Source organism: Bufo gargarizans, chromosome 2, assembly GCF_014858855.1.
Source record: "Bufo gargarizans isolate SCDJY-AF-19 chromosome 2, ASM1485885v1, whole genome shotgun sequence".
Lineage (NCBI taxonomy): Eukaryota > Metazoa > Chordata > Amphibia > Anura > Bufonidae > Bufo > Bufo gargarizans.
In genome coordinates, this window is record NC_058081.1 from 343,769,114 (window position 1) to 343,796,130 (window position 27,017).

General features: G+C 46.2%; 1 protein-coding gene across 3 annotated transcripts in view; it reads left to right on the forward strand.

Annotated features, from left to right (window-relative positions):
* The first annotated feature begins 5,772 nt into the window (after positions 1-5,772).
* The window catches only part of GAS2L3 (growth arrest specific 2 like 3), a 53,661-nt gene continuing 32,416 nt past the window's right edge, over positions 5,773-27,017 (forward strand). Inside the window, exon 1 of one of the 3 annotated variants that reach the window (XM_044277385.1) lies at positions 5,773-6,274. In XM_044277385.1, coding sequence (XP_044133320.1) covers positions 6,214-6,274 — 61 coding nt within the window. In that variant the 5' untranslated portion in view covers positions 5,773-6,213. Of the gene's footprint in view, positions 6,275-10,364; positions 10,490-27,017 lie in introns of those variants that run through there. The other 2 variants (XM_044277386.1, XM_044277387.1) reach the window with 2 other exon arrangements.

Consider the following 27,017-nt stretch of genomic DNA (forward strand, 5'->3'; position numbering starts at 1 on the left):
AATTTTCATAGTCATGAAAAAAAAAGAAAACTCTTTGAATGAGAAGGTGTGTCCAAACTTTTGGTCTGTACTGTATATATATCAGTTAGTGTCAGCTTAGAATTTTACACGAATGCACCATCTGCGTACGTGCATTTTGCAACCACTGAGCACCGATCAGTAGTGTCCATTACTGATTGCGCTGCAAATTTTTTTCTCTTTTTTTTTTCTTCTAAATTTTATTTCAAATTTATTACAAGCCCCTTCACATGTGAAAACACAACATACACACCCCTAACACTAAATAAAGGTTTACACATTTCCCACGTTACACCCCAATAAAAAATAAATGACCTGTCCGTCCCAACGAGTATACTCAGCTGAAGAGGCATATGCCATGCTTGCCTCCGATACTGGGTCTGCCAGTGAGGGAGAAAAGGATGCCACTTTCCTCCACTCCTCTACCCCCTCATCATCATCCGCTGATGAGGGACACTCTAGAAGGTGCCCCAGGGTAGCAGCGGAGGCAGCCCCCCAGAGTGAACCCTTATGGACAGGGGCGTAGCTAAAGGGTCATGGGCCCTGGTGCAAGAGTTCAGCTTGGGCCCCCCTTCACTCAGCACTGGTGCACCTAGCTTTTCTGCTAATATAGAAATGCCCCTCCCCCCTTCCCATCAGTCCTACTGTTGAAGGGTTTGTCCTCTTTTTATTACTGATGATGACCTATCCTCAGGATAGGTCATCAATATCAGATCAGCCAGGGTCCTCCGGCACCCCCGACGATCAGCTATTTGAAGAGAGAGCAGCGCTCATATGAGAGATGCTTTCTCTGTTCTGTTCACATGCTCGCCGTAGCATTTGCAGTGATGAGCAGGTAAACAGAGCAGAGAAGACAGCGCTCATACAAAAAAAGCGGACAACCCTTTTAAAGACATACTTGGAAAACATTACATACAGCGCTACAGAACATACAGGGTAATACAGCGCCACATATGTACCTCTTACATCCAGTGACTTCTCTTCTCTGATGTAGATATTCTCTTTCCTTTTCAGCCGTGCCTCGTCTCTGCAGAGTTTAACAAACATATTACTTTCCTACTTTTCCATCCTCCTCCTCACCTTCTCAACATCCCCATCCTGCCACCCCCAATACTGTGCCTACTGTGCTCCCCAATACTTTCCTGCAGAAACAGTCCCCTTGAAAATACTGGTACCACACAGATAGTGCATCAGTACAAAAACACCCCTTTATATTGTGCGCTAGTTCAAAAAAAATTCCCCCTTCCTTTCAGATCAGACCCCCATATAAAACCCTAAATGAGATCCCACCATCTCAGACCAAAACCCCTTTAGACCTCTATATCAGACCACATATAAGACCCTAGTTTTAGACCTCGGATCAGACCCCCATTAGACCTCCATGTAAGACCCAGACCCAATATCAGACCTCAGATAAGACCCCCATTAGACCTCCAGACCCCCATATAAGACCCCCCATTAGACCTCCAGACCCCATATCAGACCTCCAGACCCCCATATCAGACCTCCATACCCCCAATCAGACCCCCATTAGACCTCTAGACCCCCAATCAGACCCCCATTAGACCTCCAGACCCCCAATCAGACCCCCATTAGACCTCTAGACCCCCAATAAGACCCCCATTTTACCTCCAGACCCCCAGTCAGCCCTCTCCAGACCCCCCAGTCAGACCTCTCCACACCCCCAAGTCAGACCTCTCCAGAGCCCCCAGTCAGACCCCCCTGTCAGACCTCCAGACTCCCCAGTCAGACCTCCAGACCACCCAGTCAGACCTCCAGACCCCCCATTAGACCACTTCAGACCCCCATTAGATCTCCAGACCCCCAGTCAGACCTCTCCGGACCCCAAGTCAGACCTCTCCAGACCCCCCCAGTCAGACCTCTCCAGACCCCCCCCAGTCAGACCTCTCTAGACCCCCCAGTTAGACCTCTCTAGACCCCCCAGTCAGACCTCTCCAGACCCCCTAGTCAGACCTCTCCAGACCCCCCAGTCAGACCTCCATAGCCCCCAGTCAGACTTCCAGGCCACCCCATTAGACCACTTCAGACCCCAGTCAGACCTCCAGACCCCCCATTAGACCACTTCAGACCCCCCCCATTAGACCACTTCAGACCCCCAGTCAGACCTCTAGATCTCCCATACACCACTCCAGACCCCCATTAGACCTCTCCAGACCTCCAGTGAGACCTCTCCAGACCTCCTATTAGACCTCCATATCAGACCTCAGATCAGACTGTAAAATAATAAAGTAACCTACCTCTCCTGCCGCCACTCTCCTTTTCCTGGCTGTCTTTTCTTCTCAGGGCCCGCGCTGCAGTCATCTGACCTCCTGCAGCGTCAGGTCAGAGTGCGCTCTGTATGTCCTAACGCTGCAGGCAGCCAGGACACAGCAGCACGGGCAGGAAGAGAGGTAAGTACTGTACAGTGCTCACAGAGCTTATATCCCCCTCCTCCTAAAGACTAGTGAGCGCTTCCATTATGGAAGCGCTCGCTAGTATTCCCTTTATAAGATGCACTGCATCTTAAAAAAGGGAAAATTACAGTACCACTGGCAAGGGGGGGCCCTGGCTTAGGGGCCCGGTCGCAACTGTAACTGCTGCGACCCCTATAGTTACGCCAGTGCTTATGGACCTCACCCGCTAACTATTACACCACGCGGCAAAAAAAACTTTTCGTCTGCTACTGGGCAAAAAACATTTGTCCTATACTAAATTGAGTGTGCGGATTACAAATCCGAAGTCAGAATTGTTGTAACACGCTTTGTCAGATTCTTGCGCTGATCATAAGTAGTGAATTTGCCACATATGTAGCAGAAATTGTCTGTATCGTTAACACGTTTATCCATCTTAAGTTTCAAAACTGATAGCACTATAACAGGTCACTTTATCAAAATCTGACCAGCTTGCCTTATATACTTACTGCTGACATCAGCCTGAGTGCGTCCGGACATGTCCATTGGAATATCTCCAATATAATGCATTAATATTATAACTGAATAGGCTTTGCTTGTATAACTTAAAATCTAGACATGTCAGGCAAATTCCGATTTCATATTTGTAATCAGCGCGCTTATTTTAGTATAAATCACAGTTTTTCTCTCAGTAGCAAAATCATTGTTGCGCATTTTGTGGGCAGCTCCGGAATACAGATAGACTGTGCGGGCTTCACTGAACTCGATTTTTTCAAAATCTTCTTCTATGAAGATTTTGTACATGTAATGGTGGCCCAAACCAATTTATACGCCCAACAATTGTCACTGACAGACATCTGAGAAGCTCTGACAGACGTTCTTCAGAACCTCCTGCTTGAGGTTCTTTTGTTTTGCTTTCGTTTTGTCATCTCGTTAGCCTCTCTCAGCTGTCATGTAGTTGCACTGATTGCATCCCTTTAAATCCCTTCCCATACTGCATCACTTTGCGGTTTATACAACTTCCTGGAGTGTGTACATGCTGGATGCTGCAACTGATCCTTCTACAGATAAGTCTGTTCATTGATTTGTGTTTTCCTGTTTGCTTGATCCTAGGTGACCCTGACTCCCTCCGTATTAAGTGTAGGGAGCCGGTGGTCGTGTCCCCTCACTATTATAGGGTGTTCAGGTGTCATACAGTCGAGGCACGAGGGCATGCAATTTTCTATCATAGAGATCTTTGCATGGGCTGAGAAGACAGGGAGAGTTTCAGGGCTTAAATAGGGGTCACCCTTTTGTTCCTTAGTTTCGGATCAAGCCAGTCGGATCCTTATTTGTAACTTCTTGTTTTCTGTTACACCATCCGTGACAACAATTCATTGATCAGAACCCTACATCGGCATACGCTAGATCCCTAGGTTGGACCCCAGTAAGTGCAGCTTAGATTATATAGTTTTGGGGACTCGTGCTGCATATGGGCGTTGTAAAGAAGGCAAACATTAGACAATATTGGAGTTCGGACATTTTCTACCAGACTCCAATTTACAGTAAGACCATGACCCGTAAACGATTTGAGTCAATTCAGAAATTCCTACACTACAACAACAATGCACAGTGCCTACCCAAAAACTACCCAACATTTGACCGTCTATTCAAGGTTAGGCCTGTCATTGACCACTTTAACACCAGGTTTGCTGAGGTGTACAACACAGATAAAATTGTCAGTGTAGATGAGTCCCTATTACTTTTCAAAGGGAGGATTATATTTCGCCAGTACCTGCATAGCAAACGGGCACGGTATGGCATAAAGATATACAAACTTTGTGAGAGTAGGGCAACCACTGAGAATGGGTGAAAGTAGGGCTCTCCTCCATGAGAACATGCTGGTGGTTAAGTACAAGGACAAGAGTGAAGTCCTTGTACTGACCACCATTCACACTAACACCGGCTCCTCTGCTCCTGTACGAGGTACCACAACCACTACCCCCAAACCAGTTTGTATCCTGGACTACAACAGGCACATGGGAGGGGTGGATCTTTCAGATCAACTTCTGAAGACCTACAGTGCCACACGAAAAACTAAAGTGTGGTACAAAAAGCTGGCGGTACACATTGTACAGATGGCAATGTGCAATGCGTACATGCTATTTCAAACTGCACGCTAAACAGGAACTTTCCTTCAGTTCCAAGAGGTGGTTATCAAGGCCCAAATTTTTTTAAGCCAGGCCGGGGAATGTCCCAGTACTTCTGGAAGTCATGGTGCCCGTGTTGTACCAGGGCAACATTTTCCAGGTCAAGTCCCCCAGACAGAAAGGAAGGAGAGGACCCCAAAAAGATGCAGGGTTTGTTCCAAAAGGGGAATAAGGAAGACACGATTTACCACTGAGAAACCTGCCCTGAAAAACCTGACCTGTGCATGCAGGAGTGTTTTAAAATCTACCTCAAATCCATGGAGTATTAATTTAATTTCACCCATGATGTACCCTGTAATTTTACCACCTTATATCTCTGATTTAGTCCAATTACCATTCCAGCTAAATCCGCTCTCCTAAACCCATATGTTGCACCTTCCACTCTGAAGACTGCTGTGCGCCCATACACCAGTTTTTGAGCACATATCGGGTGTTTCTGTAAACTCCAGATTCAGGGTAATAGATTTTGAGTTTTGTTTTGCTGTTAACCCTTGATGTGTTGCAATTTTTTTTATTTAAATGTAAAATCTGCTAAAAGAAGTAAAATTTAGAAATTTAATTCCCATTTTCCTTTAATTTTCATGGGGGCACCTAATGGGTTAACAAAGTTTGCAAAATTAGTTTTGAATAGCTTCAGGGGTGTATTTTCTAAAATAGGGTGATGTGTGGTTTCTAATATGTAAGCCCCACAAAGTGACTTCATAACTGAACTGGTTCTTAACAAAATTTGGCTTTGGAAATTTTCTTAAAAATTTTCCCCAAAAAAATAAAATGTAATTTTCAAAATGATACAAACTTGAATTAGACATATGGGGAATGTAAAGTAATAATTATTTTGGAGGTATTAATATTATAAAAGTAGAGAAATTGAATTTTTTTCGAAATTTTATGTAAATTTGGTATTTTTTATAAATAAAATATTTTGACTCAAATTTACCACTGTCATGAAGTGTAACATGTGTCGAAAAAACAATCTCAGAATGGCATAGATTAGTAAAATAGTTTTAAAGTTATCATCGCATAAAGTGACACATGTCAGATTTGCTAAAAATGGCCTGGTCCTTAAGGTGAAAAATGGCAGGGTCCTGAAGAAGTTAACTTTTCTTTTTCTTTCTATTTTTTATATATGTGTGAGATTGTGAAGCAGCTCTCACTGTTCACTGTGAAATATCAGACTGTAATTCTGTGTTTTGGCCATTAAATGCCGCTGTTTCTTAACATGGCTAACATTGTGCAAGTATTTGAATATTCAATTGTAGTTGGAGACTCTCTCAGTCTGGAGAAGAAGCAGGAAGCAGAGCAGTATACAACTTAGGAGAGAGGCAGAGGGGCTGGAGAACAGAAATCGGTCGCATCCAGGCGTCAGGGAGCCTGAGTTGCAGCTGAAGGAGGCTGATCGCAGTCCAAATCCCAGAGTCCGTCCGGAGAAAGAGGATCTGTCTACATATAGGCCTGGAGCGTTCTTCAGCAATCGGAGCTGCAGTTGAGTGACCTCACCATTTGTTCCAGAACCAGATTCTGTTCTGAGGAAAGAGCATCAATTTCAGGAAGATGACGAGAACGGAGGAGCAAAGTTACAAACCCGGCTGGATCGCATGTTGTGGCAGGGACTTGTTGTTTGGTCTGGACTCGCCAGCGGATACAGTACAGACCCAGGTTAGTAAATTCGTCTACGCACCTCATAGAAGTTTTGGCGCCTAGAAACTGAATTACGGCCTGTAGTTAGCTAGTTAGGGCCTCTATCTTGTGTCAGGCCAAAAGTGTTGTTATCATTCATCCTAGGAACTTCAGCCAGTTTAATGTGTTTGCCCAGGAGTGATTCTTAGGCACGTGCTACCTTATCAGTTAAGGGAAAGGGGGAAATTCTGTGTAATGTTGCAACATTGTAAGCTCTTGTGTTGCATCGCAGGCTATCCCGTCCTACTCACCCAGTTATTCGCATTTTCTTTGGGGTAATAACAGGTATGGCGAGGCAGAGTTAGCTCTGCTCGCAGTAGATAAATTGTTTAAGTGTTTTCCGGGTACCATCGGAGGGCGCTGTGCTGTGTGACACAGGAGTGTAAGTAATCTAAACTTATGTTTACTACATTTAGGGTTGTGTTTGATAACCCGTTACAGTAAAAAGTCTGTTTTACAAAAGCTGGTGTCAGAGTTGCTTTTCTCGTTCGTGACTTCGCTTACATATGTAGGTTATTATGATTATTTGTGCAATATATTTAATTAGGTAATTTTGTATTATTTTGCTTAAAAACTGTCTCTGAAGTCCTAATCCATCTTCTTCAGAGCAGTACTGTTGGCTGAAGACAGGGGCGTAGTGAGAGGGGGCAAGCAGGGCACATGCACTGGGAGCAGAGGGTTGAGGGCATGCCCAGGCAGTTCATTTAGATGGTGAAGCAGGGAGCGGATGGTTTCACAGTTCAGCAGAGCTTTACTGCTCCCCAGCAGGCCACACATCGTGCTGCTGGGCTATGAAGGTGGAGCAGGCAGGCCGGGGAATCAGCCTCCTCCTACACAGCTAAGCAAGGCAGTGTGTGTATGACCACATTGTGCTTCTGTTGCTGGAACCCCGGATGTGATCAGATCATCGGGGAAACAGTATTCTGTGTTTTTTTTAATTTATTTTTACTTTATTAATGGAGCTGGAGGAGGCACAAAAATGTGGGCATTACTATTGTGTGGGGGCACAATGTGGGCATTACTACTGTGAGAGGGCACATTGTGGGCATCACTACTGGGAGGGGGCACTGTATGGGCATAACTTCGGTGAAGGAGCACAATGTGGACATAAGTACTATGAGGGGGCACAATATGGGTATTACTACTGTGAGGTGGCAGAATGTGAGCATAGCCTTCTCACTGCTTCCGCAGGCCATGACTATTTCACTGGCCTGGGCGTAGCTCAGTCTTATTAATTTCAATGGGGCTGAGGCAGCAAGACGGCCACGGTGCTACTGCCAGCAATTTTCATCACAACTGAGCTGTGTACCAGCACCCTAAGGGGACTGGATGAGTATAGTTATGCATTAGGCGGAGTTAGAGTTGTGACTTACTATAAAATAATCTGCTGCAACATGCTATGTACTGTACTGATATTGCCCCTCTTGAGTGTGTGTGGTGGGGTGGGGGGGTTCGGCTGGGAGTGCCATACTGAAGCCTTGCCCTGGGTGCAGGAAAGCCTAGCAACTCCTCTGGCTGAGGATCCTGGCTCACTCTCAAAGTGGAATTACATATGTAGATAATCGGGCAGATTATTGGGAATGAACGTTGTTGTGAACACTTGTTCCCGACAATCTGCCCGTGTAAAGGTGCAGCAGATCACACTCTCGTTCATCGGGTGACCCTGTCGTACCTGCAGCACCTAAATTATTGTTTCTGGGCAGCAGATGTTGCTGTGTAAATTGTGATCTGCTGCCCAGAAACAATGCAGCTGTATGAGGACGAGCGATCAAAATAGGGATCCCGCATACTGTGGAGGTGATCTATGCATGTAGATGCAGCTTTCTCCTCCACTAAACGAGCAGCCGACTGTTGATAAAAAATAAAGCGCTTTCTTTGCGAGAATCTGCTGCTCGTCTGCCCTTATAAATGCACCTTTAAGGGTCTTTTACACTAGCTGAGAATCCACAAATCGCTAATGAGTATTCATAGGAACGCTCATTAGCGATTATTTGGCGGTGTAAAGGTGCCGCTGATTACCCTATGAACGAGAAAAACTCTCGTTCATTGGGTAATGGCATAATTCATGTTGTTTGCTGGAAGTAGATTGTGCCGTCTAAGCAGCCTCTGCTGCCAGCAATTAATGGTTCAGTATGGAGACGAGAGATGGCATTACTGATCGCTTCTCCCCATACTGTGGAGGAGATCTCTGCATTTACATACAGAGGTCTCCTCCACTGATGAGAAAACGTCAGAGAGTAATGCTGCGGCTGCAAAATTGGCCTTTACATGCAGATCCATCCTGCTGCCCTTACTGCCTCCCACACAATGACTGCCTGCACTCTTGGATCTCCCTGGCGGCTCGTTAGCATGTCGAGCATACAGAGCTCACCACTGACGGTATAGATATCAGGGAGGCAGGGCAGAGGTTTTTCTATAGTATATAAGGTCACAGATCTCTGTACGGGAGGGAGAAAGCAGCGGGGCGGCTATGTAGTGAGAGGGAGCCAGGCGCATCTTCTGCCAGTCCCGTCAAATGTGCACTGCCCTGGGATGAAAATGGGTGGGACTCACACAAACTCCTCCCAGAAATGGGTGCTTCTGTGCAGTGTCGGACTGGGGTACCGAGGGACCACCAGTAAAATGTATTTTGGGGGCCCACCCAGGGGCATACATAAAAATCATTGGGCCCCATAGCAAGAATCAGAATTCGGCCCCATAACTCCGCCCATTACCCATCCCTGGCTCCTCCCCGTCACACCCATTTGCTAATAAATAAAGAAATACAATGTATAAATAACCTTTTGAAACCGTTACGGATAAATCTTTTTGTTTTTTATTAGAGGGAACCGGATTCCTCTGCCTTCACTCACAGGTGCCGCGATCAGCATTGATCGTAGTACCTGAGAGGTTAAATGATGGGGCGGTGCACTGTCCTGAGTCCGAACAGGAGTGCTGGGGGGTCAGTGAGGCAACTATGGGGGTTTTTCTGGTCCTACTATGTGAGCTGATTTAAAGGTAATTGGTATTTGCTGGACCATCCCTTTAAGAGGTTTTTCAGGACAGACATTGGAGGCCGATCTTTAGAATATCAGTAGGAGATGACAGCGCCCAATAGTGTCCTCATCCAGTCTGACCCCATCACCCCTAGAAGGAGCACATTAACCCCCTCACTGCTGTAGACCCCCAGGGACGTCTCCCAATATTTTATACAAGTTAGGGAAAAACTGCAATATCTAGATCTATACACACGTCATCCCAACCTTGTACATTCCTCATACACTTATCTCAGCGTCCTCCCCACACAGCAGACGGGTATGTAGTGTACTAAATCTAATGTTATATGTACCACTTGTGCAGGGGTGGGAGACTAGGGGCCCACCTTGCTCAGGGGCCCACCGGGGGATTCCCCTGTGGGCCAGTCCGAGCCTGCTTCTGTGTAGGTATGGGGCATTCCCTGGGCAGGGCTTACATCCCCTGATTTTGCCAGCTGAAATGTCAGTAAGTAGGCATTGAATGAGGCTGCAGAGACCAGAAGTGGCAGCGCCCAGAATCACCCAGCTGTTTCGTGACCCTGCCTGCAGTACCGCTAGTACCCTGATGGGGGCCTTATACCGCTAGTACCCTGCTGCCAGGATCGCCAACTGTCCACAAATTTCTGGACAGTACCTAAAAATCTGCACTTTTTTCCTGTGACCATAAAAAATAAATAAAAATAAAAAGAGGCTGGGGGAACTGGACTGGATTATTTTGGAGGTAATTATCATTTCTCAGCTCACAGTAAATGCTGGTGATGAGTCCTTATCAGTATACTGAGCTGTTGACGTGTATCACTTATCATTCAGTATGGTTTTCCAATTTCTCCATAATACACATTGTCTGTCCGTGATTTTGAGAGACTTTGTCCACATTTTGGTTGGCAGCCCCGCTACTCTGCAGCACCTGTCCAGAAAGCCCCGCTCCCTCCAGCTGCTGCCGAGCACGCAGACACGCCCCTGGGCGGGGCTCACGGAGGAAGAAACACCCAAACCCTCATTGGACGGTTCGAAGCAATGTAGTGAGAAGCAGCCAGCGACAGCGCAGAGTGAGGAGATGGGCGGGGCCGGCGGTTTGTCCGAACTGGAGAGTGTGTGGGAGCTGCAGTGTACGGAGGGCGCTGAGAGCACAGCTAGTGGCCGGAATACCGCCCGTTACCGGGACTTAGCGGGAGCCGTGGTGAGTAGTAACCGGCAATAGTCTGGCGCCGTATAGAAGAAGCCATGTGGCGGGCGCTTCTGAGGTAACTGTGATTTATAAGTAGTGGAACAGCAGGTGGCGCTGTGTTAGGCTGGAGAGGAGCACGTAGCTGTCACTTCAGTTGCTTTGAGGGGGATTATATAACTCCCATTACTATGTGTGTATTGTGTCTATGTCCAAGGACCCTGCTCCTGGAAGATGACAGCAGTAGTCACACTTACCTCAGACAGGAAACTTACCACACAGCCATACATCCTCACCACTTATATAATGGACTGGGTCTGGCAGAACCAGCACTCTGGGGCTGTGAGTGTGGGGTCACCTCTGCCATTCAAATGGGCAGCTCAGATTAGGGCTCATTCAGACTAGTGAAGTCTGCTGATTTTCTGTCTGTGTATACTGTGCGGTATTTTAGCATTGTGGTATTGACCATGCTGATCCATCCAGGAATGGTGACGCAGGCGGCCTTCGTGTATACGTGGGGTGGCTGGACCCATGGATACGTTCGGCGGTGCAGTGTTATCATTAGTAGTATAGAGGCTCCTATTACATCCCCTCAGTTTGCAGTCAGGTTAGGATTTGGGGAAATCTTGGATGTATGAAGATTGTTCTAGTCTCTGTACACATTAGGCTACTTTAACATCTGCGTTTTTAATTCAGGTTTACATCCTGCAGAAGACCTCAAAACCTGAATTAAATGGATCAGTTTTGTTCCTAACTTCCCATTCATTGTCAGTGAGGACAAACCTGATAGGTTCACACTTGCTGCAGAGGATTTCGTCAGGCAGTTCCATCGCCGGAACTGCCTGCTGGATCCGACAATCCGGACGCAAACGGATGCATTTGTGAGACAGATCTGGATGTCACAAATGCATTGCAATACTGGATCTGTCTCTCCGGTGTCATCTGGAAAAAAGGATCCGGTAATTATATATATATATATATATATATATATATATATATATATATATATATATATATATATATGTTTGTTTTTTTTTTTAAAGGTCTGTGCATGCGCCGGATCTGTTTTGCTGGAACACTTAATGCCGGATCCGGCACTAATACACTTCAATGTAAATTAATGCTGGATCTGGCATTCTGGTAAGTGATCAGTATTTTTGGCCGGAGAGAAAACTGCAGCATGCTGTGGTGTTTTCTCCGTCCAAAAAAGGTAAGAGGGACTGAACTGATTGATTGCTCTCCATTCAGCATTCGTTAGGATAAAACTGATCAGTTTTTTTTTTCCGGTATTGAGCCCCGAGGACAGAACTCAATATCAGAAAACTTTAACGCATGTGTGAAAGTACCCTCAGTTCAGTTGCATTTTGGGGCCGACACAAAACCTCTGCAAGCAGCTTATGTGTCCGGTTTGCAAAATGCAACAAACCAGATCCGGCATGAAAATCAATTTAAGTCAATGGTACCGGATCCGTGTTTGGTTTTTGTTACCGGAAAAAAACAGATCCGGCACCCATTGACTTACAATGATTTTTATGCCACATCCGATTTGTTGTGTTTTGATTTAATACAACCGGATCCGGCTGAAACGGAGCCATCGGAATGTATTAAATGGAACGGATCAGTTTAATTCAGGTTTTGAGATCCTCTGCTGTATCTCAAACCCTGAAGTAAAATCACACAGATGTGAAAGTATGCTTAGGGCTCTTTCACACGAGCGGATGCAGTGCATGGAATCTGCTGTGTGAAAGACAGCCAAGCACCGCAGCGGACAGCAGAGACACGGAGCAGTAACATGATTGATAATGCTCCGTGCCTCTCTGATCTTTTTACTACAAAATCACAGTGAGATAAAGTTATCACCGTGATTTTGTAGTAAAAAGATCACAGAGAGGCAAAGAGCATTATCAATCATGTTACTGCTCTGTGTCTCGGCTGTCCGGAACGGGGCTTGGCTGTCTTGCACGCAGCAGATTACCCGCACGGCATCTGCTCGTGTGAAAGAGCCCATAAAGGGGTTGTCTGGGTTCAGAGCTGAACCCGGATATACCTCCATTTTCACCCCGGCAGCCCCCCTGACTTGAGCATCGGAGCAGTTTATGCTCCGATGCTCTTGTTTGCTCTGGGCTAAATCGTGCAGGGCAAAGGCATTTTTGGGGGGAATCCGTTGACGTACCGGGCTCTCCATGGGGCTGCCAGGAAGCCTTTAGAGCTGTCCTAGCCAGTAAAACGACTAGGGCAGCGCTAAAGCACGCCCATCAGAGCTGGTGACGTCACCGAACACACTGCCGGGCGGAAGCTTCCGCCCAGCAGTGTGTGATTGTAAACAAGAGCCTGTGCCCTGCGTGATTTGGTGCAGGGCAAAGGAGAGCATCAGAGCATGAACTGCTCCGATGCTCAAGTCAGGGGGCTGCCTGGGTAAAATGATGGGTATGTCCGGTTTCAGCTCTGAACCCGGACAACCCCTTTAAGGTGGATTTAGCCGCACCAATAATCGGCCAGACTATCGGGAGCGACCGTTCCTGTGAATGGTCCTTCCCGATCATCTGGCTGTCTAAATGTGCCATTGATCACCCAATGAATGAAAGAAACGCTCGTTCATCGGGTGATCCTGTCTATGCAGGCACCACCGATCGTGCAGACTAAACAGAGATCTGCTGCTCAGAAACCTTGATTCTGTATGAGGACAAGGGATCGCTATAGCCGTCCCTCGTCCTCATACAGTGAAGAAGATCGCTGCATGTAAATGTCTCCTTCACTGAGCGAGCAGCCGACTGTCGGGAAGGGACACTGCCTTCCTGACAATCGGCCTGTTACCTGCCTTTAGGGAGGCTTTCCTGCTGGGTCCAGTCAGTCTGCGTTCCCAGTGTATGTTAGAGGTATACATCAGGAGGATTTCACCACTTCATGGGCATATGCTGCCTATAGGTTCCGATATAAAAATAAAGGTCTCGTTCACATTTCTGTTTTCCACTGATGTGTGCTGTCTGCATTTTCCACGGACAGCACTTGTGCCCATTGATTTTAGTGTGTTTGTTCACCCACCAGCTTTTTTTTTTTTTTTTTAACAGTCAGTGAAAAAAAAAAAATCAGACGTACTACTTTGGTCCGTGATGTGGACCAAGCATGCCCAGTGAAGTCTATGGGTCTGACACAACACGGATGTCGTCCGTGTTTGGTCTGTTTTCCACTGCCCGCTAATAGGAGATGCAGTGTTCGTGGAATACAGAGGACACACGGACCAAACACGGATCCTTCATGGATGAAATATGAACAAATTTTCTTCCCAAACATCAAAAGAACATGGAAATGTGAACAAGGCCTCAGGGTCTGTTCCAGCTTTTCGGAACGTAACTTTGTGTAGCAGCGTGTTGTACCTGTTGCTCCCCACAGCTTCAGGACACATCACTGCTGAGGCCAGTTATTGGCTGTAACGCTACATGTGACCAGGTTTGTCTGGACAGTTACAGGACCAGAAGACGGGCTGAATGGAGCGAGACGGAGCAGGTGAGTATAATTTAGTGACAGGTCCCCACAGCAAAACACTGGGTCGCATTCTAAAAGTGACCCAGACTTTTTGCTAAAATCATTTAGTGAGCAGCCCAAACCAATGAGATCTAATAGTCATTAGGACCCAGCACTCCCCACTGCTGATTGTGGTGGCGGGGGGGGAGGGAGAGAGCCAGGACCTCATGAGTTTCGGGACTCGTTGGCTTGCACTCTGTATTGTAAATCTCCAGAACTTGAGATGTTCAATAGATTTTAGCAAAACTACTGGGCTAAGGAAAGGGACCCAGTGTTTTGCTAAGGGGACCTGTGAACGTCAGGGCAGTAAAACTAGTGACAGATTCCCTTTAAAGTATTAGATGACGACAACCAGATTGTAGCAACTCCTATTGTAATGTCATATAATACATGAAGGAATTTCTGTATTGTAATATATTTTATGGTTTCCTGCGTCTCGATCCCGGTTTCCTTACTTGTTGGCCGGTTTGAAAGGCAAATTACAGATGCCATTGCCTATTGTCTTCTGATCTCATCCAGAACATCCTCAAGTTGTGGCTATTTACAGCTTTTCATTGTATGACCTCCCTGCCTAGAGATGACCTGATGTTGGTTGTGCATGGAAATCCTCTTGTGGTATAGGCATCCTGTGACAACCTATGACAGTATCTTACGAAAACATTTTGGTTACTGGTGGCTCTCTGCCTCATAGACTATTATCATGAACAGAGGAACCCTTCTATGACGGCCATATTCCCTAATGGAGACTATGGAAAGACACTTGTTCCTCAGGGCCCACCGGCCGGCCATAGTTTGAGAATAACCCACAGAATGAATACCTGTTCGAAGTAATTATGCATGGGCACTATTATATCACCTGCTCAATACTTAGGAAGTCCTGAAAATATCACCGGCAGGTGGGCCCTGAGGACTGGAGTTGAGGTACCCTGGACTGATGGCGTGAGACAAACCCATTAATCTAATACTTGAAGTGGCAGCAAATGCAGGAAAGAGCTGTGCTCCTTTGGCCTCTCAGCTGGCTGAACTGGTAAATTTGCCATAGTTACTGGGCATATTGGAGTGATCCAACAAACCATCTTGGTTCTAAACTGGTAAAGAAGTTTTACACCTGGCATCAGGGCAGCTACAGGAGGGGCCACTAAAGGCACAAACTACCTCTTCTGCCAATTAAAGGGGTTGTCCAGGTTCGGAGCCAGGACATACCCTTATTTTCACCCAGGCAGCCCCCCTGAGGCTAGCATCGGAGCACCTTTATGGTCCGTTGCGCTCCCTTGTCCTGCGCTAAATTGCGCAGGGCACGCGCTCTTTTGTTTTCAATAATTACACTGCCGGGCGGTAACTTCTGCCCGGCAGTGTGTTCGCTGACATCACCGGCTCTGAGGGGCGGGCTTTAGCTCTGCCCTAGCCGTTTTACTGGCTAGGGCAGTGCTAAATCCTGCCCATCAGTGCCAATGCCGTCACCGGGGTTCCTGGCAGCCCCATGGTAAGCCCTGGTACGTCACCGGAACTCCAAAAAATGCCTTTGCGCTGCGCAATTTAGCGCAGTGCAAAGGAGAGCATCGGAGCAGTTCATGCAGGTTGGCTGCCGGGGTGAAAATGCTCTGAACCTGGACAACCCGTTTAAGGGGGGGGGGGGGGAATGCGGTGACATAGACCACTAGACACTGCCAAAACTAAAAGGAGACCAGGTTCATTTTTGGGGCATTAGCTGTGGCTGGCTGCAGGGCTGGGGATCTTCCTTCACATGTACAGTAGCTGTATAGTTTGTAATTTGATTTGTTGGGTTTCTGCTGGGTGATGCTAAGGTCTGTAAAGCGCTGCGGAATATGTCAGCGCTATATAAGTGCATAAAATAATTAGAAACATGACAGATTTATCAAATGCAACTTTAAAAAAGGTGCCTTCATACTTCAGTAGGGGAGTGGTGTAAAAAACTGAGCTACTTGTATAGACCAAAAATAGTTATTTATAAAGATGCACAAGTTATCAAATACTAGGGAAGATATGTCAAAACTAGTGTACCCATATGCCAGTCTTGATCTCCCTGCATTGGCATGAGATGCATCTAATTTAATTAAAGGGGTTATTCTGGTTACATTGTTTGTTATTCACTATCCACAGGATAGGGGATTACGATTAGATGTTGGGGGTCCCACCAGCCACTCCTTTCATTTGAGGGGGCTGCAGGAAGTGGCACAAAGGGGATGCGGGTACTGTTGAATGGGAGCAGCTTTTAATGGATTGTATAAATAGTAGAAGTAGCAGCATATAAATGACCAGGAGAGCAGCCCGAAGAAAGAACGTGTGAGGTCAGTGACTATTGGGAAGAGCTGCAGCAGAAGAAGAGCAGCCATCTGTGTCAGCTAAGGCTACTTTCACACTCTCGTTTGGTGCGGATCCATCATGGATCTGCACAGACTGAGCAGTTTAGATAATACAACAGTCTGCATCCGTTCAGAACGGATCTGTTTGTATTATCTGTAACATAACAAAGACTGATCCGTCTTGAACACCATTGAAAGTCAATGGAGGACGGATCAGTTTTTTATTGTCATAGAAAATGGATCTGTCCCCATTGAATTACATTGTGTGTCAGAATGGATCCGTTTGGCTCAGTTCCGTCAGGCAGACAGCACAATGCTGCAAGCAGCGTTTTGGTGTCCTCCTGCAAAGCAGAATGGAGACAGAACGGAGGCAAACTGATGCATTCTGAGCGGATCATTTTCATTCAGAATGCATTAGGGCAACACTGATCCGTTTTGGACTGCTTGTGAGAGCCCTGAACGGATCTCGCAAACGGAAAGCCAAAACGCTAGTGTGAAAGTAGCCTTAGAGAACCAAGGCAGTGCAGGGGGAGAGGAAGGCTGTCTTAGCTGACACTGACAAATATTCATGAAAAGAACGTCATGCCCTCCGCAGCTCTGCAACTGCGAAGGGGCCAGAACAGTACTAGGTATGTGCGGAAATAGGATTTTTCTTTTGCTCGACTTCATTTATCTTATGTGTATGTATGTATGTGTTTTCTTTTTTTTTTTTTTCTGTAACTCTGACATCCCCTTTTAAAGGGGTAATCCCATAAATAGGGCTGCAGTAAACGAGTATTCTATAAAAAAAAAAAAAATTTGGGGGATATAGACAGTTTTCCTTTTATAAAAACTTATCAGACCCCTTGCCATCAGTCCCCAACACCCTTCATTCCCCCATGTGCGATCTGCCCCAGTGCCATCAGCTCCTTTCCCCGCCCCCGTGCCTTCAGCTCTCCCCCCCCCCCCCCACCCCAGTGCCATCAGCTCCGTTCCCCCCCGTGCCATCAGATCTCCCCCACCCCAGTTCCTTCAGCTCCACTCCCCCAGTGCCATCAGCCCCTCCATGCCATCCATTGCCATGTCCCCCACTCCGCCAGTGCCATCACATCAGCCCCCTCCGTGTCCGCCAGTGCCATCTGTCCCCCCTTCAGTGCCATGTCCCCAGCGCCAGTGAAATAAAATACTTACCTTTCCTGTAGGGGCGCTGCTCCACAGCTCCTTCCTCTTCTCTGCACGCTGCAATGGATCCTGACGTCGCACAGCATCGTGTTATAGTGCGTGCTTACGATTCAGTCGAGTAATCGTTTCAGCCCTACCCATGAATAATGTAAAAAAAGGATTATCTGATATCATACAATGACAGTCTCTTTCTAACAAAGCTAGAACCAGCCATGTACCTTACATGGATCCAGAGATCTCCCCATTCATTGCGCCAATTGCTCTGCTAGATTTATTTCAAGCTGGCAGCTCACAGGGTATGTCCTTTCTCATGGATGTGTCCTTTCTGCTGGAGCTATGGTGGCCTTTCGGTGAGCTGGACAGAGAAATTAGAAGAAGAACAAACAGCAGGTGGCGCTATACTGATAGATTTCAATGAATAATAACTCAGTGGCTATAATACACTTTTTAACTACATACAATTACAAAAGTATTCAGATCCAGGTGCTGGTTTGAAGGACAACCCTTTTAAGCAGTGAGCTTCCCGTGCTGCGTTTGAACAGTATGATATCTGTTGCTTATGTTTTCCACATTGATGCTGGCATTTCTAGTTTGTGACAAAGAGGGCTCTGTTATAAAATGTCATAGGACAGTTTTCTGGTGCATAAATTCCTTGGCACTTGCGTTGCTGGCAACAATATCCAGAATGGAAATTCCTCCATTCTTGGGTAGCCCCTGTGGGCAGCAACACTGAGGGTCTGGCTGTATTCAGTTTCCTACGCCATATGACACTGCTTGATCACTTTAGGCTTCCAGTTCTGCCCAGTTCGTTGCTTTTCATTACTTCATGGCATACTTGCACGCGGCATAAATCTGATCATCTTGATGATGGTGCTTTGATAATACACAGATGCATTAGATTCTGGGGGTATGTACTCATACCAGCCAAACAAGAGACCCCCACCCCCCCCCCCCCAATCCAAATCTGGGTGCTTACTCCTCATCAACACAGAGCAGGGTGTTTAACTGGATGAGGTAGTTTAGATCAGGGATAGCAAACTCGTGGCCCTCCAGCTGGTGCAAAACTATAACTCCCAGCATGCCCTGATAGATGGAAGTTGTAGTTTTACAACAGCTGGAGGGCCACAGTTTAACATCCCAGACTTGGGGGAGGAAAGAACACTGTAAGAACATACGTCTTTGTGTAGGTGGTGGCCTTTTGGAGTCCAGTACTGGCCAGTAACTTTCCTACCTGATACACTCTCCTTCCCTGTTTCATACACCCCGATCCAGATGGACTTGTCAGAAACCAGGAAGGAAAAAGCACAACCACAAGAGTTCTCAATATTTTACACTAAGTCCAGTACAAATCTCTGGTACTGGTCCTTCTCGAAACTGCTTTGACAGAGTAACACAGTCTGCTTAAAATAATAACACACAAAAAATAACATGTTTTTATTGAACACACCATGTAAAAATTCACAGTGCAGGTGGAAAAAGTATGTGAACCCCTAGACTAATGACTTCTCCAAGAGCTAATTGGAGTGAGGTGTCAGCCAACTGGAGTCCAATCAATGAGATGAGATTGGAGGTGTTGGTTACAGCTGCCCTGCCCTATAAAACACACACCAGTTCTGGGTTTGCTTTTCACAAGAAGCATTGCCTGATGTGAATGATGCCTTGCACAAAAGAGCTCTCAGAAGACCTACGATTAAGAATTGTTGACTTGCATAAAGCTGGAAAGGGTTATAAAAGTATCTCCAAAAGCCTTGCTGTTCATCAGTCCACGGTAAGACAAATTGTCTATAAAATGGTTCAGCACTGCTGCTACTCTCCCTAGGAGTGGCGGTCCTGTAAGGATGACTGCAAGAGCACAGCGCAGACTGCTCAATGAGGTGAAGAAGAATCCTAGAGTGTCAGCTAAAGACTTACAAAAGTCTCTGGCATATGCTTACATCATTGTTAGTGAATCTACGATACGTAAAACACTAAACAAGAAAGGATTTGATGGGAGGATACCACAGAGGAAGCCACTGCTGTCCAAAATAAACACTGCTGCACAATAGCACCTGGATGTCCCACAGCAGTACTTGCAAAATATTCTGTGGACAGATGAAAGCAAAGTTGAGTTGTTTGGAAGAAACACACAACACTATGTGTGGCGAAAGAGGCACAGCACACTAACATCAATACCTCATCCCGACTGTGAAGTATGGTGGTGGGGGCATCATGATTTGGGGCTGCTTTGCTGCGTCAGGGCCTGGATGGATTGCTATCATCTAGGGCTGCACGATATGGGAATTTTGTGCGATTGCGATTAGGGCCCTAAAAATTGCGATAACGATATGCGATGCGATATTTTAAAGGAATTGTGCTAGAGGTCAATTTGCTTGGATTTTCCCATATAAGCCGCTGACGCGGCTGGGTATGACAGTTATGGGGATCTGTGGATGACGCTGAGTTGTGGGGGATCTGTGGAGGGTGCTGTTATATGGGGGGATCTGTGGAGGGCGCTGTTATATGGGGGATCTGTGGAGGGCGCTGTTATATGGGGGATCTGTGGAGGGCGCTGTTATATGGGGGATCTGTGGAGGGCGCTGTTATATGGGGGATCTGTGGAGGGCGCTGTTATATGGGGGATCTGTGGAGGGCGCTGTTATATGGGGGATCTGTGGAGGGCGCTGTTATATGGGGGATCTGTGGAGGGCGCTGTTATATGGGGGACCTGTGGGGGGCGCTGTTATATGGGGGACCTGTGGGGGGGCGCTGTTATATGGGGGACCTGTGGGGGGCGCTGTTATATGGGGGGCGCTGTTATGTGGTGGGCGCTGTTATATGGGGGACCTGTGGGGGGCGCTGTTATATGGGGGACCTGTGGGGGGGCGCTGTTATATGGGGGACCTGTGGGGGGGCGCTGTTATATGGGGGACCTGTGGGGGGGCGCTGTTATGTGGGGGGCGCTGTTATATGGGGGACCTGTGGGGGGCGCTGTTATGTGGGGGGCGCTGTTATATGGGGGACCTGTGGGGGGCGCTGTTATATGGGGGACCTGTGGGGGGGCGCTGTTATATGGGGGACCTGTGGGGGGGCGCTGTTATATGGGGGACCTGTGGGGGGCGCTGTTATATGGGGGACCTGTGGGGGGGCGCTGTTATATGGGGGACCTGTGGGGGGGTGCTGTTATATGGGGGACCTGTGGGGGGCGCTGTTATATGACAAATTATCTGACCCAAGAGAGAGTCAAAAAGAGCCACCCCATAAATGCACATCCAACCATAAAGGGATACAAAAATATATATAAAGTTTATTTAGACACAACAACACACACGCATTAAAAAATTGTATACAATAGGGAACAAAGTGCGGTATGCAATAAAATATATGTAACCGACACATACAGGTCCACTGAGTTTATCACATCTGAATGTATGTGTAATCAACCAGCATATAGAACAATACAATAAATCACATGTAGCAAATGTAAGGTAAGGTAAGACCACTAGAATTGAAAATGCAGACAGACCAACATAGGGTCCAATATCAAGAGCCAAACCTACATAGCCAGCTGGTGCAGTGGACCTGGAAACATAACAAGCGCCCAACACGTGTCGCCGGAGCAATCCGGCTTCCTCAGGGGTAAAGTTAGGGGGGGCGCTGTTATGTGGGGGGCCAGCTTAAGACAGATAGCATCTTATGCTGGTCCTCCTCATGTGTCCTAAACTGCGCACATAACTGCCTTTTGCGTGTAAAGTGTTTTACTAGTGTGTGTGTGTGTGTGGGTGAAACAATCTCTCTTCTAACAGGTCCGGCCTCTGTACTCACTATGAATGCAATGCACTGCAGCGAGGTGGCCGGCCGGCGCGTGACTAACGTCACTTAGTAACGCTCCTGCTTCCTGAAGTGGGAGGAGCGTTACTAAGTGACGTCAGTTACGCGCCGGCCCTATTATATATATTTATTTTTGCGGCATTTTCGGGTCGGCCAAATCGCCATATCGCATTTGGCGATTATCGCGATTCGATTATTTTTTCGATTTATCGTGCAGCCCTACTATCATCTAAGGAAAAATGAATTCCCAAGTTTATCAAGACATTTTGCAGGAGAACTTAAGGCCATCTGTCCAGCAGCTGAAGCTCCAAAGAAGATGGGTGTTGCAACAGGACAATGACCCAAAGCATAGAAGTAAATCAACAACAGAATGGCTTAAACAGAAGAAAATACGCCTTCTGGAGTGGCCCAGTCAGAGTCCTGACCTCAACCTGATTGAGATGCTGGGGCATGACCTCAAGAAAGCGATTCACACCGGACATCCCAAGAATATTGCTGAACTGAAACAGTTCTGTAAAGAGGAATGGTCAAAAATTACTCCTGACTCCTGATTACGTCTGATCTGCAACTACAGGAAACGTTTAGTTGAAGTTATTGCTGCCAAAGGAGGTTCAACCAGTTATTAAATCCAAGGGTTCACATACTTTTTCCACCTGCACTGTGAATGTTTACATGGTGTGTTAGATAAAAACATGGTAACATTTATTCTTTGTGTGTTATTAGTTTAAGCAGACTGTGATTGTCTATTGTTGTGACTTAGATGAAGATCAGATCACATTTTATGACCAATTTGTGCAGAAATCCATATCATTCCAAAGGGTTCACATACTTTTTCTTGCAACTGTATATGGGTCATGTAATAAAAAATACCGGTTTGTAATTTCAGGCAGCAAGAATCTCCTGACAGGTCTCCTTTGGGTCCATTCACGCGTCCGTTGTTTCGAATGGGTACAGAGCTGGTCCAGATCTGTTCCGCAAAAAGCCGAACAGATCAGGAAAGAAACAACGGACGTGTGAATGGACCCTTAGGCTTGCTTTGCATGGAGTGTCACAACTGTGCATACCTATGGTAGCCAACGGCCACACACATTGGCAGTATTAGTTGAGGTATTACCTTACAAATGTGTGTGCTCATTGGTTGCAGAAATCCAGCCTAAAGCCTTTGACTGCAGCTGCTGGCTTCTGTCCCAGCCTCTTGAACTAGTAGTGAACAAGCAGCCTGTGTGAGCTCACACACCATGTTCTCAGCCGGGCATTCTTCTGTGGTGAAATGATGAAGCATGGAAATTGTGCTACTAGAACAGATGTGGTATTATCTTCTGTGCTCCATTCCTGAAGATCTCACCCTGTGTTTCCCTGATATCATATGCTCGGCTCGCTTGTGTGGGTGTAGTGACATGCATGTTTCCAGTTCAGCTGAACCCTCTAATGTTTAGCACAAGGATTTCCAGTGTTTGCTACCAGATGCATGAATGGTGGGTTTGGTTAAAAAGGCAAGAAAAGCCTTTAAAAAATAAAATTAAAAAAGAAGTTAAAAAGTCCTAAATCGAACGTAGATGTTGAACTGAATACAAGCAGTGTAGACTGGGGAAAGTGCATCGGTTATTAGAGAGGGACACGCTGAGGAGCTCCTTATCCCCTTTGTTATAATGATCCGGATGGTCTGTGTCTTTAGGGTCTATGCACTATATGGCTAGGTACACACAGTGTAAAAATTATGCTGTGGAAGGGATCTGACAATCCGTAACTAAATCCTTGTTATATGCAGATTTTGGTGCGGATGTAGTTACTGATATCATTCTTTGCATTGTAATGAATGAATTCCCCAGAGAAAATCTGCAGCATTTCCGCAGCGTAGGGGTATGTTCTGTCCCTGTGCCAGAGAATCCAATCTATGCCAGCTTCTTGCTAGTGTAGCTTTGGACTACAATTTACATCCTTTAGGCTACTTTCACACTTGCGTTCAGAGCGGATCCGTCTGGGGTCTGCCCAGACGGATCCGCTCATATAATGCAGACGATGGGATCCGTTCAGAACGGATCCGTCTGCATTATATTGTAGAAAAAATTCTAAGTGTGAAAGTAGCTGCAGACGGATCCGTCCAGACTTTACATTGAAAGTCAATGGGGGACGGATCCGTTTGAAAATTGAGCCATATTGTGTCAAATTCAAACGGATCCGTCCCCATTGACTTGCATTGTAAGTCTGGACGGATCCGTTTGCCTCCACACGGCCAGGCGGACACCCGAACGCTGCAAGCAGCGTTCGGGTGCCCGCCTGCTGAGCGGAGCGGAGGCCAAACGCCGCCAGACTGATGCATTCTGAGCGGATCCGCATCTACTCAGAATGCATTAGGGCTGGACGGATGCGCTCGGGGCCGCATGTGAGAGCCTTCAAACGGAACTCGCAAGCGGAGCCCCGAACGCTAATGTGAAAGTAGCCTTACTTGTTTAAAGGGCATCTGTCAGCAGATCTGTACCTATGACACTGTTTGTCCTGTTACATGTGCACCTGGCAGCTGAAGGTATCTGTGTTGGTCCCATCTTCAAATGTGTCCACATTACTGAGAAAATTGTATTGTATGCAAATGAGCCACTGGGAGCATTGCCGTTACTCCTAGAGGCTCAGCTCTTTGCAACTGCTGCATCCTCCCTACTTTGATTTAGAGAGCCAGGTATAATGACTTTCACTGTCTGGCCCTGTCAATGATAGTGGAGAGGGTTTGTCAGTTGCAGAAAAACCAGAACCTCTTGGTGTAACGCTAACGCCCCTGTGGCTCCTAGAGGCTCATTTGCATCTTTTAAAACATCATTTTTCTCTGCAATGGGAGCACATATGAACATGAGACCAACACAGATGTCTTCAGCTGCCAAGTGCACAGGTATGCAGCATGGCTCTGTGGGGCTTCCTTCTGCTAAGCCCAACTAATGATAACTACAATATGCCATAGGCCATAATTTGCTTATTTATTTTTTTCAATCATAAAACCATTTTAAAACATCAATGCACCTTGTATTTTATACTGTATCTTAAAACAATTGTGCACAACCAGTCTGATGTTAAAGAAGCACTCCAGGATTTTTGTCTTTGCCTATATAAAACAGTCTCTTGTGTATGCTATGTGTATGTTATGTACACCTGCGTATTTTGTGGGTTGTCAGATATCTTGAGTTCTTCTTCCCTTCAGATATTGTTTTCATAATGAATACTACATTTCCCATCATGCCTGGCTATGCAGAGATAAAGGTCAGAGTCTCACCACACTGCACTGCTCTGTGTAATGGCAGCCATGACAGATCAGTGACAGTTTCTATCCCCTCACACTGTAGGATCTCCATGTTCTCCTATGTGATACAGGTTGAGCCTCTCTGCCCTGTCAGCTCTTACATGCAGAAGGCAGGTAGATTAGTGTGAAGCTACAAGTCATAGAACTATGATTATCACTACAATTGATCCTCAGGTAATTACACCTATACCTAACAGGAATACTAGTCAATAAGACAATGAGTAATACTAAATTCCTTTTAAAATAATTAATATTTTATTGAACATTATTAAAATACTGATTACTTAATAATACTAAGGGCTCATTCACACGGCCGCTAACCCGCCGTGCCCGTGCTGAGGTCTGCAAATTGCAGTCCACAATGCACGGGCACAGACCGTGGGCCAGCACATGCGGATCGCTGACCCAGTCACTTGAATGGGGTCTGCGATCTGTCCGTTCCGCAAAAAGATAGAGCAAGTTCTATCTTTTTGCGGTGTGGAGGCATGGAATGGAAGCACTCCGTAGTACTTCGGTGGGATTCCGTTCAGTGCTTTCATTCCACAACGCATCTCCGGATTTGCGTTCCCTTTCAAGTGAATGGGTCCGCATCCTTGATGGGGAATGCACACAGCCGGTGCTCCGTGTATTGCGGAACCGCTGTATGCAGATCGCAATGTGGCAACGGAGGGGCAACGGCCGTGTGAATGAGCCCCAACAGTAGGGAATCTACTCAATAGTGCCATATTGCAATCACCATTTACAGCTCTATAATAAAAAAGGTACCAAAAAAAAATATAGATAATCCACATCTATTTCATATACAAAGGATGATATCCTTGTATACAATATACGTTTATATATTTATCGGGCCATTAAGTGCCTCCTCTGAACCAAATTCCTGAAGAAGCAATACCGCTGAACGTGCGTTGAGGGGAAGTTGCCATCTTGCACCTGCACCTTGGTATGTTGTAAACAGGTCTTTTGTTTTGTCGCCATATCTAACTATATCAGCGAAAGGTATTCCTTAGTGAGGTAAAATCAGTTACTCTGAACATGGACCAAAGAAAGCTAAGGAGAGAGTTGTTTCAGGAGATTAGAAAGAAAATTATAGACAAACATGTTAAAGGCTCGAAGACCATCTCCAGCTTGATGTTCCTATTACTACAGTTGTACATATCATGCTGATGTTTAAGGACTACAGGACTGTAGCCAACCTCCCTGGATGTGGCTGCAAGAGGAAAATTGCTGAAAAATTTCAGAGAAACGAGGATAAGAGCTTATGCACACGGCCATCATTTTGGTCTGCATCTGAGCTGCTGTTTGCAAACCCATTCATCTCTATAGGGCCGCAAAAGATGTCCAGTCCACATCCATAAGTCCATTTTGTGGTTCTGCAGAAAAGTGTCCTATTCCTGCCGTTTTGCTTACAAGGATAGATTTCCACAGGAGTAAAAAAAAAATATGGTGGCAAGCACTTGGTTGGTATCTATGTTTTGCGGATCCTCAATTTGTGGACTGCAAAACGCTTACGGCTGTGTACATGCGCCCTAATACGAATGTTAACCAAGGAGCCCAGAACACCTTCCAAAGAGATTAAAGGTGAACGCCAAGGTAGATCAGTGTCAGATCACATCAACCAGTGCTGTCTTTAGGTGGATTTAGATGAGCAGATAATTGTTACGATTTTGACGCTAGCGATGGTAAATGAACGATTGTTTCATGTAAAATCTGTCTAATGACCAGAAACGCTCGCTCAACATCCGTGAAATCATTAGTGTGAACAAGTAGAATCATCGGTTGTCGTTAATGACATGCACAATGATCGTTTCATTTAAATGCTAGTTGTCTGCCACAATGTTTGGTTGTTTAGTTGCTGGTGCCTGTGATCGCTTAAGCGATTATTTGCTCATCTAAATCCACCTTTAGCCAAAGTTGACTAATGGAAGACGACCGAGGAGGAATTTGCCAAAATGAATATTGACAAGCCACAACTTCTGGGTCAATGTCCTTTGGACAGTTGAGACAAAATCTGAGCTTTTTAGCAAGTCACATCAACTCCATGTTTCACAGTACATATAATCCTTTTCCTTGTATGCTTCATTTTTGTGTCTGTGAACATAGAGTATTGGTTATGTTTTTGGGGCTGCTTTGCTGCATCTGGCGCAGGATGTCTTAAATCTGTGCAGGGTAAAGTTAAATCTCAAGACTATTAATGCATTCTGGAGCAAAATCTTGGTCTGGGTTGCAGGTCATAGGTCCTCCAGCAGGATAATGACCCAAAACACGCAGCTAAAAACGTCCAAGAATGGCTAAGAGCAAAGCATTGGACTACTCTGAAGTGTCCTTATATGAGCCCTGATCGAAATCTTATTGCTTATCCCTGGAAAGAAGCTGATAAATGCAGTCTGGACAAGGCACCCTTCAACCCTTGAGACAGCTCAGGTTACAGAAATCATTTGGT